This window comes from Marmota monax, unplaced genomic scaffold, assembly GCF_021218885.2.
Source record: "Marmota monax isolate L192 unplaced genomic scaffold, Marmota_monax_Labrador192_F-V1.1 WCK01_AAM20220418_F8-fsc00060, whole genome shotgun sequence".
Classification (NCBI taxonomy): domain Eukaryota; kingdom Metazoa; phylum Chordata; class Mammalia; order Rodentia; family Sciuridae; genus Marmota; species Marmota monax.
This window is the reverse complement of record NW_026692826.1, coordinates 7,072,230-7,087,883: the sequence shown is the minus strand read 5'-3', so window position 1 is coordinate 7,087,883 and position 15,654 is coordinate 7,072,230. Positions and strand designations below refer to the sequence as shown.

Sequence of the window (15,654 nt, the reverse complement as noted above, 5' to 3'; positions counted from 1 at the left end):
TGCAGGAAATACACGCTGCCAACTAGAAATAATTCCTTTTGAAGCTTTCGAAAGAAACAAGTGAAGCAAAATTTTAAAAAATATGTGAATTCTACACACACACACACACACACACACACACACACACCCCACATATATATTCTTTCATCTCTGAATGCAAATAGCAAAACCCTTGAATGGTTTTAAATTCAGGAATTTCATAATATAATCAATATGCAGTAGTAGCCAGGATGCTCTTTGTGGAATACAACAAAACATAAAGCATTTTATTTCTTGTGGAAAGTAGAAAAAAATTTCACTGGTAGAAAACAAGCCTAGAAAATATAAATAAAGCATTTAAAATCAATTCATATCAGTTATCATCAAAAAAGCTGATAAACTAAGATGGTTGACAGTTTGAGTTTTTCCTGTTAAAACTGAATGGTAGCAGGTTCCAGAAATTTTAAAAATCACAGGAAAAGGTTCAAATTGAAAAAGTTTGTTTGTTTGACATAGTCTCACCCAGTACCTTTGAATTTCCTGGCTTGTCTGTGCTTTGATCTGGCCTTCCCTTCTAACTGTCTCCTGTTCTTCTGTCACAGACACATTCCCGTGGCCGACTCCACCACTTGCTTCCTGCTCGCCTGTCTTCTCCTGTCTTCAGGACATGAGTTTGACTGTGGCAGCTGTAAGGAGCTTCTTAGACACAAACTCCCTTTGTCTCCTCTCAGGCTCCTTCTCTAGACTTCTTACAGGACTTGTCTTGGCTGACTTCCCTAAGCTCCATGTCTCAGCTTCTTTGACCTCTGCTCTCTGTTCGTACTGCCCTTCTCTGTCCTTTTTCCTCTATCCTCATTCTTCAAATGCTGGAATCGTGTCCTCAAAATCATTACCTGTGTTCTCTTTACTCCTATACTCTCTCATACTCCTCCAACTAACATTTTTATGTGGACACCTCCCCAAACTCTTACCATGTCCTGGGATTCAGAATAATCATCTGCTGGCCATCTTTCCCGGAATCACTGCTAATACCCACAAGCCAGATAACGACACATAAATCAATGGTCTTCCTGTGACACTTTTCTCTACTACTTCCCTGTTTTCTGTATTTCTCCTTGCAGCAGCTCAAACTTGAATAAACCCTTCTCTGGCATACCCCACATATGTCTAGTTTCTGGGGCCTGACATTTCTAGGTCTGTCAGCATTGTTGATCTTTTAGTATTTGCTCCTAGATCAAGTTTATGGAGCAACCTACAGAGGGTTACACACACACACACACACACACACACACACACACACACACACACCTGCCCCAGCCTGGATGTAATTTACAGCTTCATTCATAGTCACTGTGATCCCACAGGAGACATATGTAGACACAACAGGATCAGTTCCCTAAACTCATGTACATCTTCCTGCCTTTGCTCACTTTACTTCTCCATTCAGAATGCCCTGTTCCCATTCTTCCTGGGCTCCAAATGTGTCTGGCATAACTACTATTCTCCTTCAATGTCTTTGGGAAATGATGCAAATCAACAAAGGAGACTGAAAACATGCACCTAGGGATATAAGATTATAGAGCTATGGGACAATAACATTCAAGAATGGCATAATATCAAAAGACAATATTACTTGAAGAGAAAATGAAATAAGAAGGTCAATTGATGACTCCTCTCAAAAGAACTGTCTATGCTTATGAATTACTATTCCTCTTCCTTCCTTCTCTCTTAAATCCACTCCAGCTGGGTTTTCACCTTGCACTCTATCACTCCAGAGTGCTTGTCAGGGTCATCAATGGCCTACGTAGATATGAAATCCAACGGTCAATTCCCAGCCCTCCTCCTAATCCAAAACCTGCCCCTCCTTTTCATCTCATTTGTTAATACCCCATCCTTCCAAGTGATCAAGTCTAAAATGCTGGATTCATCTGAGAAACCTCTTTTCCCTCAAATCCATAAGCCAGTGGGCTCTACCCTTCAGAATATATCGAAACTGCCAGTTCTCATCTGGCAGTATTTCCAGCCATTTTCATCTTCTGCCTGGATTCTTAACTGGTCTTCTTGTTTCTCCTCTCACACCGTAGCCCCCAGCTCAGCTACTTTTTTTTTTTTTTTTTTATGACATGGTAACCAGAGGATACTGGTGCAACATGTCAGATCATGCCACTGCTTTGGGTCCATCCCCGGATAGTCAATGAAAATGCCCTTACCACAGCCTGTGAGGTACAATGCAGTTAGATCTTATCCCTCCTTATTCCTCTCTGGCTCCTTTTACTCTGGTCACTCAGGTTCTCTGACATTCTTGACCATATCTGTTCCTGGTGCCTGTAGAGCCAATCCCTCAGTTATCCTTGGGGCCAACTGCATCACCTTGTGAAAGTCTCTGCTCAAGGACCATCTGCTGAACCTTGCTCTATGTTTCCTGACCCCATTGTACTTGCCACTTTCTAATATGCTATTTAATTCACTTACTTGTTATGTTTACTACACTTATCTCTCTGCTAGAACTAGGTTTGGTGTTCTTTTATATGCCCGAAGTATCTACAATAGTGCTTGGCACACAACAAACACAGTACTAAATACCTACTGAATGAAATCACAAAGGACTTTTGAGAACAACAGTTTGAGCAAGTGCTAAGGCACTAAGGTAGTTTACATAGGCCCAGTAGCAAATGCATGCAAAGAAATGGAATCACAGCAGGAAAGGAATTTGTAATGTGTCTAAGCTTTTCCAGTCCTATATACAATCACTCTGACATACGAAAAAATACAGTAATTTGAAATATCTTCTTTTTTATTTAAAATAAAACACTATAAAGGATATGACGACATGAACATTTTAAATATCAATGCGTAAGGACCTTAAATCTTTCTTTATAAACTGGCTACTCTTAAGTATTAATAAATATTCAATACTTTGTCAGTTCCAGCATAACACCAGATCATATGCAATTTGAAAAAAAAGCAAAATCTGGTTGATTGGTTAGTCAAGTAAAAACTAATCATTGAGAAACTCCAGATTTTTACCTTTTTGCTATGGCAAGCAGCAAATACAATAAATGGTATAATTATAACATGTAATAAAAGTATAAATAAAAACAAATACAAATGTAAAAGCAGCACATACTCTGAAAATGTATTACATGAGAAGAATTTGGTACTCCTTTAAGTATGATTCTTGAAATTAATTTTGGCCTATTTCCATGGGTATTTTAAATATAATGGCTGATTTCTTAAACTTCTGGATATAGGCAAAAAGAAATCATGATTCTAAAACTAATGCACAATTGGAATGTGAATAATGATTTTTCAGGGGGAGAGTTTCACATTGTGTATAAATCAACAAAAACTTAAACAAGTAAAATTTAGTTTTCCTTAATTAGATTTGGAATTATCTTGGCTTTCAGAAATTATAATCTTTGAAATGTACCAAAATCTTCATTGTTGCAAATATGAGCACAAAGTTTGGTCTAGAAACTTTTTTTCTGAACATGGAATGTTATATCAACAATCTATCTACCAATCAAGATTAAATCACATACATATAAGTACACACATATATATTTCAAACTTTCATTAGGATAAAATTATAAGAGAAAAATAAACCTACTTTACACAAGAACATTAGCTGATATTAACACAGCAAGTTTTGCCACATAGGTTTACATTTATCAAAGTGAAATACTATATTGTAAATTCTAAATTTTACATACTAATGAAGTGAAGGAGGAGCAACCAAGATTCTCTATATAAAGAACTCGGAGATGTTACACATCACTTTAGCAGTGGACTTTCTTTTAGCTCTTCTGTTTAGTTTACAATGTTAAGTCTTCACTGCCTAAGGCTTAGTAATGATAGGGCAACTGCAGGAAGCAGACTGGGAATCCAGAGCAGTGGAAAGTTTGGCTTCACAATGATTACATGTGTGGATGACCGTGCTGACCACATATACATATTTGTGAATATTACTTTCACAGACAAATCCTGTCATCACAGCCTCACTGACAAATGATGTCCCATTCTTTACTACAGTGTCTTACTTATCTATAATACTAGCTTCAGAAGGAGAAAGGAACACTCAAAACAGGCTTTAAACTAAGTGTATGTGCCTGTGAAAATGGCAACTTGGGAAATAGAGAAAATTCTGGGAAAACAAAAATGCTTAAAGGTTTCAGGAGATAGAGTTCTATTTACATTTCAAAGGAGAGTTTATGCCTATTTTTGTTTAACTGCAGTGGTTTAGTGAAATGGTGGGGACAGACCACATTTAAACAATCAAAGTTCACCTTCAACTTGGTTCTCTACCAATTCTTGATGAAGGATTGTTTCAGTGGGATTCTCAATGAAGACTTTTGGTTTCTTTTAAATGTATTGCAACAACTGGATCATGTTTTATAAAATAAATGTCCAAAATGTTTGAAAGCCAGAATAACACTCATTAGGTGAGAGGCTCTATTTGTGTTTCTCTTTTTTTTTCTAATGTTAGATAATTTATTTATAATATGAACCAGAAGGTCATTCTGGACATTTGCTTCAATACATATGTAGCCTGAGGCCTGGGTCAGGAGTCAGAAGAGTTTGCTGGAGACTATTAGTCCTGGGGCTCAGGCAGTAGCTGTCTCCTTGGTTTCAGCAATGGACACAAGGCTTAACTCACTGCCTGGCACACTGCAGGGGACAAGAAATGTTGCTGGAAAAAGAAATCTCCACTCCAATAAAAGCTCTCCTTCTGCTGTAAAATAGGCTTTACGTACTCAGGGATTCCTGTTAGTTCACATGTAAAAACAAAAGTGAAATTTAGTGAGCCAATGAGACACAGTAGACATCCTCAAAATGTAATATATACATACATCCTGATTTTTTCTTTAAAAAATACACCATACCTTACATTCAAGATAGGTCCTGAAGTGTTTGTTCATCAGTGAAATTTTATGTGATACCTTGAATTTGCTTTAAAATATTACAACAAAAAATGCGTGTCTATGAGTACCAGATTGAGCAGTGGCAAAACATTAATAATTGGTGGATCTGGGTGACTGTGCTTTTTCATACTGTTATCTGCACTTTGTGTGATTTAAAAATTTTGATAATAAAAAATAATTCTTCAAATTAGTTTCAATAATAAAAATAGTAACGGCAAAATATATTTTTTATTATCAAATTACTATATAAAATAATTAGAAACTTTCCAAAGATCTGTATAAAATTAAAGAGAAAATTATCAAGTGAATAAGGATGTTCCACAGCAGCACACGGAACCTGACTCATGCTCACAGGAGTGACCACGAGACACATCTAGAAGAGCATTCATCAGCATTTGGAATGGTCATCTCTGCAAGCATCTCTGCAAAGAGAAATTGTAGGCAGTTTTTTTTTTAAAAACTTTTTCTTGATAGTGCTGTTTTATCAAACTTTTCCCAGGAGTACATATTAATTTTTTAATTAGGAGAAACTGTTATCTATAATGATATTCTATAATCATCCTCATTATGTTATTGTTTATAGATGATGGAATGACTTTATGTTAAAAATTATGTCAGATTTTAAGTAAACAAAGTAAGAAGGTGCTATACTTCTAAAATAATATAAAATCTGGAATATATTACATTATTTCCAGAAATACAAATAACAAGTTTTAAGGTACACTTTTTTCCTTAACCACCTACTGGGTGTATTAAAATGTAAAATGTCTAAAACAATATAAAATACAACATTATAACATACCTTTTTTAGTTAATTCAAATTAGGATAAAAATTCTATTAGTTATAGGAAGAAATAGCATTTGGAAGAGGAAAGAATGTTTTCTAGTTGATTCCTAAAGAATTTGAAAGTATTCCAATAGTTCTATGTAAAAAAAGTATTTGTGGATATTTTAGTAACATATTTGTTCTTAGAGAAGAACAGATGGAAACACAGAATAAAATATAATTTCCAGATGCACAAGTTTATGAATTCAGTGCCATGGACTCAGCATTGTCAATTAAATCTCAAGATCTCAAGTTTAAATTTAGCTGATACTACATCCCTTTCAGAGTGAATTCTGACCTGGTGATGAACCTCTGGTCTCCCTTGAGGTCTGTTATCTCAGGTGCCAATTAGAAGGATGGTATTCTGGAGGTGTATAACCTTACATCTTACGGCAGGCTGCCGCTGTCCTCACTTCCTAGTCTGCAGGGACCCCAGAAGAGTGAAAAGCAGCCCACAGGGCCTGTCTCCATGTCATTCCCTCTCTGGAGTCTTTATTATACAAAACAGTGGCTGTGCATAGACCTTATTCAAGGGATATGCCATTCCTACCTCTCCCTATTTCCTTGCTGATATTAAAAAGAAATTTAAGAATAGCTCCCTTTTACCAAAATACTGGGGAGCCCCCAAAGTAGCAAACCCAATTCAAATAATATAAAGAAAAACAAATAAAAGGTATCATCTCAGTTACTGGTAGATATTCTTTTCTTTTACATCTATGTTCTAAGTTTGGGGAATGGTGAGAGATTTCTTAGGTTTTGGTTTATCCAAATCAGGTATCTATATCAGACTGAAGAAGTACACTTTATTAAAAATTAACTGTATAAACTTACACTTGTCTTGGGTGGAAATTCTGTTTCTTAATACTTGTGTTTCTAGATGATCTTGGGCAAATCATTTAAATTCTTACTTTTTAAAGGTCTAGTACATCATGAATATCATCAGATTAAAACAATTTTTCCAAATTTTATTTTTTACCTGGTCCCTAGAAGAACTGGATCCCCCAATGAGCAGTGCTGGAATGATGCTTCTTTGAAGTGTCTGAAGGCTCCAGATGTAATTTTCTTTTAGACCGGGCTGTTCTGCTTACTATCGACCTATGATCACTTACATTGACTTCTTTAGTTTGATTTGCTGATTGCTGCTGTAGTTGGGGATCTTTAGTTTCTATGTCTGATTCAAAAATGTGTGGCTGTCTTTCCAGTTTTAGAGACTTGTGGCTTTTCCCTAAAATTTCTGTTATACATTTACTTGTTAAATTTTCTCTTTCATGGAAATTAACAGAGCTTTTTATCATACCTAAATTATTATTTGACATCTGAAATACTTCACTATTAGATAGCTGTTTGCTTTCATTTGATCTCACGGTTGATTTTCCATGAGAAGAGGAATATTTTGTCATACTTTCATAGGACTCAATATTTATTTCTTGCAGAGATCTGGAGCTCTTCTGATTTAAATTTCTAGCATGCATCTGAATGTTACCATTGGGTGTTTTTTTAATAGTTGGACCTAAATTTAGTTTGTCGTCCTTGATTATACTAGTTTTAAGTGAAAACAATTTAGATTCTGTAAAAACATGCTGTTTTCTTTTCAGTTTGCCAAGTGCTGAGATATTTTTGTTTGTCTGTAACATTTTATTTTTGAAAATTGGTATAAATTTAGGGGTGATGTTATTTTGGGAGCTAAGGCTTGTTTGCTGAACTTGATTGTCTCCTCTGTTGAGTTTTGACTCTTTAAAACAAAGTTGTGGAACCTTGTGAGACAGGGATGGCTTTCTATCCTGAGCAGACTCTGGCTGGCCATGCAGAGATGAGAAAATGCCAGACTGTGGCTGGCTTGTGGAAAGCTCCACCTTGTGGTCTGTTGCTACTGAACATGGTAGAAGACTGGGAGCCCAGGAAGGTTTTAAGGAAGTGGCTTGAGTCAGAGAAGCCCTGAACAGTTTTTTAGTAGTCAAATTGGGCGGCTTGACTTTGTTTTCCTGAAAGAATAGAAATTGGAAAAAAAAATAAAGTAATAATTTCCTTAACTGAAAATAAATAAAAATATAAATATCATCAAAAAAAGAATATAAAGTAATACTATAATGTGTAGAACAGGTGAAGAAAAACACTACGCAAATAGGCCTTCTGGTATAGTATGTACATTTCTTACGGTTTGTATCCATCCTTTCAAATTAATGTCTTATGATGAAGGAATATTCTAAATTCTATGTAAATAGCTATGAAAACTACATACACAGAGAGCTACATTGTCCTCCAGAAGTGTTCATGCATCCATCTTGCTAAGAATGTTCCCTCTTCTCTAATCTGTTCTCAGCTGTGGTTCTCCCTGTCTTGAAAATCCCACCTCCTCCAAGTCCTCCACCTGCCAATCTACCACAGAATGACTGTTTTTCTCTCAACCCTCTAAGCATCTGCTGCTAGTTAACAATTACCTGTCACAAAAACTAGTACAGGGAAGTGGTCTTATGGTTTAGTGAGAATGTTTCACCTCCCTAAATAGATACTACATTCTTGGAGAGTAAGAATCATGACTTATTTTTTCTTATATCTTTTATACTTACTCAAAAGTACTTGTTGAAAAAATTAAATCAATGGAGGAGATGTTGTGTCTACACTAAACCTTTTAAGATAAGTGGGATTTTGGCTACAGGGCAGGGCTTTGTCTTAATTGTGTTTGTACTTTTGTTGCCTACCACAGTGTTTCAGCAAGTATTTGTCAAACTGACTGGTCAGATGCATCAAAGAGAGCCAAATATTTATGGTTAGCTTGAAAAATTAAAAGTCATGTTTTCTTTTTAAAGCATAACAATAAATAAAACAAAAATTTTATAATAAATTAACCATTTATTAACTATTTTTAAGTGAACAATTTACTGGCTGAAAGTACAATTTACATTGAACTTATGTTATCTTATGATTTCTAAAACATTTTCTTTATCCCAAACAAAAATGTTTCCCCTTTCTCCCAGCTCCTGTGAGCAATTTGCCTAGTCTAGATAACTCTATGAATTTGCCCATTCTAGATATTTTATATGAAATAATACAGTATTTCTCCCTTTGTGTCTGGCTTATTTCACTTGGCATAATGTTCTCAAGTTTCATCCATGTTGTAATATACATCAGAATTTCATTTTCTTTTATGGTTGACTATTCCATTGAATGCACATATGACATTTTATCTATCAATTCATCTATTGATGGAAGTGTTTATAATCTTTTAAAATACATACCGATTAAATTTTAGTGTCTATAAGAGTGAAATGTAGTAATAATCTGAAACATTGAACACAGTGATTTTTCACCTTTCTACATCAAAAATATCTCACAGCTTAAAATAAAATTTAAAAAGCTTCTAGGAATAACATTCAAACCAGAACAATTGTATTTTCTCCTGCCTACTGAAGTTCAGTTGTTGAATGGGGTTAAGCGGAAACTAGGAGAGACTTTGGGGAGATCAGACCTGTAAATAGGAAAAATAAGAGATGGACCCAATTATCTATGAGGCACAAAAAGTTACATAAAATTGTAGTGGTTTAAAATTTTAAAATCTATAGAACTTTAACATACACTTTGGGGGACACAATTCAAATACCTCTAGAGAGTAAAGAGTGGGGTACAGCTGTTCTTCTAAAGTCCTCTGTCTATGGAAGCCAACATAAAGGTAAAAATTGTCTGAGTAATCTTGTATACCATCTTTGTCAAGATACCACGAGAAGAGACCATCACCATCAGATCGATCAAGAAGTGAAGGCTTGCCCCATCCCCAGTGGGAATGATATACTGGTATTCACCTCCATTCAACTTTCTTCATGGTGTTCTTTTCTGAGCAAGAGCCTGGAAATCTCAAAGTGACATTTTCTTCTTTGCATTCAGGGTTTTGATTTAGGACCAGCCAATCAGTACACATATACAAAATTTGGAAGGAGGAAGTAAGGTAAAGCCCCACTTCTGCTATTTTTGATGAAAGGCTTAATTACAAATGTCTTCTTTGACTTTCAGTTATAGTTAGCAGAAGCTCAGGTGATCACTCACCAGCCCTGCAGATATCCAGAGCAGATGAAGCTTAAAGCATGTGCTTTTGCTATAGACCCTATTAGGCAAACCTACCAGTGAATTTCCCCGTGCACCACTGCCCTCATCTTATGCACACCAATTAAGCAAGTGAGAAGGATTCTTAAATATGGTTGAAATTCTACTTCAAGGAGATGACTTTATCTGAAGTGTCTGAGTTACCCTGAAGTGTCCAGGTTGAATTTTTTTTCCCATTTGATGAAAAAAGGGTTCAAGAACTAGGATGAAATTATTATAGAAAAGTGAAAAACATTCATTTCTTGGACCCTGGGTTTCATAAACTGTAGTAACTTTTAAACTACATACCTACAACCTGAAATATCAAAAGAAAAATGCACTCTAGAAAGATTCATGTAAGAATAAATTACTTATGTTCTATCATAAAACTTTTCCAGAATATGGGTCTTGTTTTTGAAATATGTTTATATTCATACTCTGTTTTCTTCTTGCCTGAGATATTCACTGCTAGTGAAAATAGTTTCCAGGAGTTTGTTTTGCCCCTTGGCCTGTGTCAATATATTATTTACTCATAATTTCAATTTTTAAAATAATATAAATAGCCCAAAGGGGGGAATCTCTAGGTTTATATTCAAAATTTATAAGAAGACTAAAAAGAAACTATGTAAACAGCAGATGAGATCATAAATAATTCACAGAACTTAAATATATGTAAATGGTAAACAAACCAAAGCTTTGTGAAGTCACGAGCCAACAAAAAGCATAAGCTTTATTATATCATTATAATTATTCTCCTAGGTATCATTGGAAAATGCACTTTGGTGGACCTTTAATTTCTAGAATTTATATATAATGTATATAACATTACACACTGATATAAAATTATAGACAAAACCCAAAAGCTTGAACCTATATTTAGATACGAATGGATATCTAATGGAGGCCTAGTATTAAGGTAACGATTAAATGAAACTTAAGAAATAACCAAAATGTGTGAACAAATGTACTTCATCTGTTAAGACCTATATATATGCATGGCACCAGCTTAGTGTGGGGATATTCTCCAAAGTAAATAATTTTGATTTTCTAGCAAATAACTGTTATAGATAATGGTATAGATGAAAAGATATTTAGAGACATATTTTCTGATTGAAAAATGAATATTTGAGGTAAATGAGTAATTGTAGTATGAACTGTTTTTTGATGATATTAAGGAACTGTTGTTAATTCTTGTAGGTATAAAAATGCTCTTATGAGGTAGAAATGCACACCACAGTCTTTAAGGTAAAAGAATAACATATCTGAAATTTGTCTCAAAATAACTCTGGTTTATCCCTTACCTAAAATTATGTCAAGGGAAGCTAGATGACAGGCATGTGAGTGTTCATTATACCAGTTTCTTTCAAGCATCTTTAGAAATTTCCATAATTTAAAACAGCTAGTTTGGCTAAGCACTCCTGCTAATTAGAACATTTTAAAAAATCAGCTGAGTTTTAAAAACTCAGGACAGTTTACAAAGGCCTGGCAATTCTGGCCAATGCAGAACTCTGATGGGCCAGTCTAGCCTCAGACGGCTGGGAGGATTGGCCAAGGCTGTCTAGTGCCTACCTTGCTTCAACATCTGTCTTACCCAACCTTGCTTTCTTCCCATCTTTCACAGGTGTTGCTCCTGTGAAAGACAATCCCTGACAAACATGACACGCACTAGATTCCATTTCAGAGTTGCTCCCAGAGTGTTTCATCCATGACAAGTGGTGTCTCACCACCACTGTCTCTTCATACCACTTTACAAGTCAGGAAACTAAGTCACAGGGAGATCAAATAGCTTGCCCCAAATTATACAAGTAATAAGGGATTCAAAACCAGACAACTTCTAGAACCTGAGCTCTGAACAGGAAATCTAAACTTTTTCCAATTACAAAACTCAGAATGACTATCTGGATTTCTTTTCTTTTTTGCTTTTTAAGAGAGAGAGAGAGAGAGAGAGAGAGAGAGAGAGAGAGAGAGAGAGAGAGAATTTTTTAATATTTATTTTTTAGTTTTTGGTGGACACAACATCTTTATTTTATTTTTATACGGAGCTGAGGATCGAACCCAGCGCCCCAGCGCATTACCGCTTGAGCCACATCCCCAGCCCCCTGGATTTCAATTCTAATTTTGCAGTGTGTTAAACTGTGTGGCTTCAGTTAAATACTTGGATTCCCTGAGCATTGGTTCCTTCTTCTTCAAAATTAAGAAAACAATTTTTTATCTCTAGGGCCAATTTTGATAATTAAATTAGAGGATACATGTAAAGGTATCTGGTACACAGAAAGCACAGAAATGACTAGAAAAGCACTTAATCTAGAAAAATAAAAGGAAAGAAAGGAATGAGTAGACTCATTACAATAAGTCTTTACTTATTATCAGGGTTCCATTTTCAGAAGAAAATGTATAAGCAAAAGGTATAATGTATGATCAAATTTTCCAGTTATTATTTTACATTTATGAAGCAATTTTCACAAGTACATTGTCCTGATTTAGTATTTATAAAACAGATTTGAACTGTATTTAATAAATAAATAAAAACACATGATGTAATTATATATCTTCTTCCAAATTCTCTGAATGTAATCTTGGCTAGCAACTAAACTATAAAATAGGTTATGTCTGGGAAAAATGTTAAGACTGGTATCATAAAGATGTCAGTGGTATTTGTCCATTCATAGTCCTTCTAAGGAAGCCTTGCTTATAGCCCCTGATGTCTAGTTTACCATATTTTTGTGCCATCTTCCCCAGCTAATTGTAGAGGGGGTGGATAGCCCCTGACCCAGGGATACCAAATTCATAAGCTGGCTAGTGACAGATGATGTGACTGGGCTTAGGAAGAGAATGGTCTCAGATACCAGCTCTGGTGGATCTTAGTAGAGGAGTATAAGGAAACTCAAATAATTGGCATGGAAATAAAACCTGAAAAAATGTCACAAGGTATGATGTTTGGGGCAAATAAATAAAGCCCAAATCACTATAGCAGTGGAAACTAAACAGAGATCCTTGGTAAGTAAGTCAAGAAGGCACATTGAGCAGACAAGCTATGCAGAAAGAGAAACTGTAGTCCTGTGAATGATCTCTAGAGCACTTCTGTTCCTGGTGGGCATCCAAATGTAGTTCCTTTTTAAGTATACACAGTGGTTCCAGCAATAAGTGTATTCCTATTTTATGCTGTAATAATGGACAGATGCTCTTTTCCATGAGAACAAACAAGTTTATCTGTTAGCTATCTACCAATACAGAAAAATACAGTTACATTCAGGAAAATCTCCATAAATCTTAATGGAATACAGAAGCTTTTTCAAGAAGGATTTGTGGCATATGAAGACAAGGCAACACTAGTTTTTCCTTTCAAATGCCTTCAGTGGAAAGCCCTTTCTGTGTTTCTGGGTAAAATACAGCAGGCCCAGAATTCTTATTACTGTTTGGCAACAAGTAAGTCCAGTCATACAAAATGCAAACAAGTTAAAACTCACTAGGAAGACAAACAATTCTAAATTTACATGTATCTACTATTGTGGTCTCAGAATACAGAAAGCAGAAGCTAAAAGTAGGAGAAACAGACAAATCACAATCATAGTGGGAGATCAGAACACCCCTTCAGCAAATATAAGATAGAAACCAAAAAGAAAAAAACAACTAAAAAATTCTCACAAGTTAGGAAATTAAGAAATAGACCTTTAAATAATTCATGGGTCAAAAAAGAAATTATAGTAAATATGAAAATATTTTAAAATAAAAGATAATAAATTTTAAAAGTTCATTCACAATATATACTTAAGACCCAATCTAATAAAGGTGTACAAAATTTACCTATAAAAATTATAAACTATTATTGAGAGTAATTAGATATATTTAAATATGAGGAGAAATATAAAATATTATAAGACTCGATAAACTCCAATCAAAATCCCAACAGGCTGTGTGTATGTGTGTGTGTGTGTGTGTGTGTGTATGTATGTGTGTAAAACTTGATAAACTAACTAAATTTGAATGAAAATGCATGAATCAAGAATAATAAGATGCTTCACTAGATTTAATAAATTTATAAAATTTAATGTTCTTACACTAATATTTGTAATAAATGCAAAGATTAAGATTAATTATAATTCTGAAAGTATAGTATTGGTGCAAGGATAAATAAACAAATCAGAGAAAGATGAGTGAGCCCAGAAATAGTCCCATACACATAAGACACCTTACAAAAGAGATTGTACACTGAAAAATAGCAGGGAAAGAATGGTCTTTTCAATTCTATTGCTTGGGCAAAGAGATATCCATATTAACAAAGAAATATTATTGCCCACATCACACCATACAACAAAAATAAATTCCAATGGGAATGTATATCTAAATTTGGATGGAAAAGAATAACCCTTTTATTAGATGATATTATAAGAGAATACATTCATCACTTTGGGTACAGATACTTTTTTAAAAAAAAAGACACAAAAAGTACCAATCATTAAAAAATGGATAATTTTGGCTATAAATAAGACTTCCTGTCAATTAAAATATACCATTAAGAGAATGAGAAACATGTCATAGAATGGAAGGAGATAAATGTGAAACACATAACTGATAAAGAATTCATACCTGTTGTCTGTTAATACCTCTAAAAGGATTAAAAACAAACATACAACACAGTACAAAAATGGTGGAAAGACACTTCAGAAATGATGGTCAAAATGCATATGAAAAGGTATTCAACCTCATTAATAATTAGGAAAATATAAATTAAAAATATGATAATAAACACATCTGCCAGAATGATTGAAAGTAAAGACTACTACCACATGTGGATAAGGATGTGGGGCAATATAACTCTCCTATGCTGACTGAGTCAGGAGGGGATTTGTATAAACTGGCACAGCCACTTTGGAAAATAGTTTGGCATAGGTACTAAAGTTGGAAGCATACTGATTTCACTGCTGGAAGAATCATGTCCATACACCCAGGGGACACACAGAAATTTTCACTACAGCATGACTACTGATAGCCTCAAACAGAACCAATCCAAATGTCCATCAATAGTATTCTGGATAAACAAACTGTGGTATAATAAAATACAATAAAAACTACACAGAAATGAAAGTGAACTGACTACAGCTAAATGAAAGAACATCGATGAATGTCACAAATACAATGCTGAGCAAAAAGAGCCAGACCCAATGGAACACATCTCTACAATTTCCTTGGCATGAAGTTCAAAAGGAGGCAAAACTCAAATATAGAATTAAGGATCACACTAAGTTTAAAAAAACAAAGAAACCAAGAAATAATTTTCAAAGAAGTCAGGATAGTGGTTACCTTTCTTTCAGTATGTTGAGTAATAACTAGGAATGTGTAAGCAGAGGTTCCCAAACTCCTAACAATATTATATTTTATGCCTGGATTTATTTACATGGGCATTTGATAATTATTTATTAAACTGTACATATATGAATACACCTTCTTCTCAGCAGTATATGGATCCTTCTATAAAATAAACCATATATTATGCCACAAAGCAACTCTCAGCAAATACAAAAAAAAATAGAGATAAACTACCCTGTATTCTATCATATTATAATGGGATGAAACTAGAAATCAATGATAAAATAAAAAATAGAAGATATTCCAACACCTGTAGACTAAATAATATGATATTGAATGAGCAATGGATAGCGGAAGACATCAGGGAGGAGATAAAAACATTTCTAGAGGTAAATGAGAACACCAATACAACAAAATCTCTGGGATGCTATGAAGGCAGTGCTAAGAGGAAAATTCATTGCATTGAACTCATTCATCAAAAGAATAAAAAGTCAACAAATAAATGACCTAACATTATATCTCAATGTCCTAGAAAAAGAAGAACAA

The 15,654-nt window shown here is 34.5% G+C and overlaps 1 protein-coding gene across 1 annotated transcript in view; it reads right to left on the bottom strand.

Annotated features, from left to right (window-relative positions):
* The window catches only part of CUNH18orf63 (chromosome unknown C18orf63 homolog), a 58,753-nt gene that overhangs the window by 5,924 nt on the left and 37,175 nt on the right, over window positions 1–15,654 (bottom strand). Inside the window, 3 exon segments of the mRNA XM_058580703.1 lie at window positions 509–633; window positions 6,704–6,725; window positions 6,727–7,709. Coding sequence (XP_058436686.1) covers window positions 509–633; window positions 6,704–6,725; window positions 6,727–7,709 — 1,130 coding nt within the window.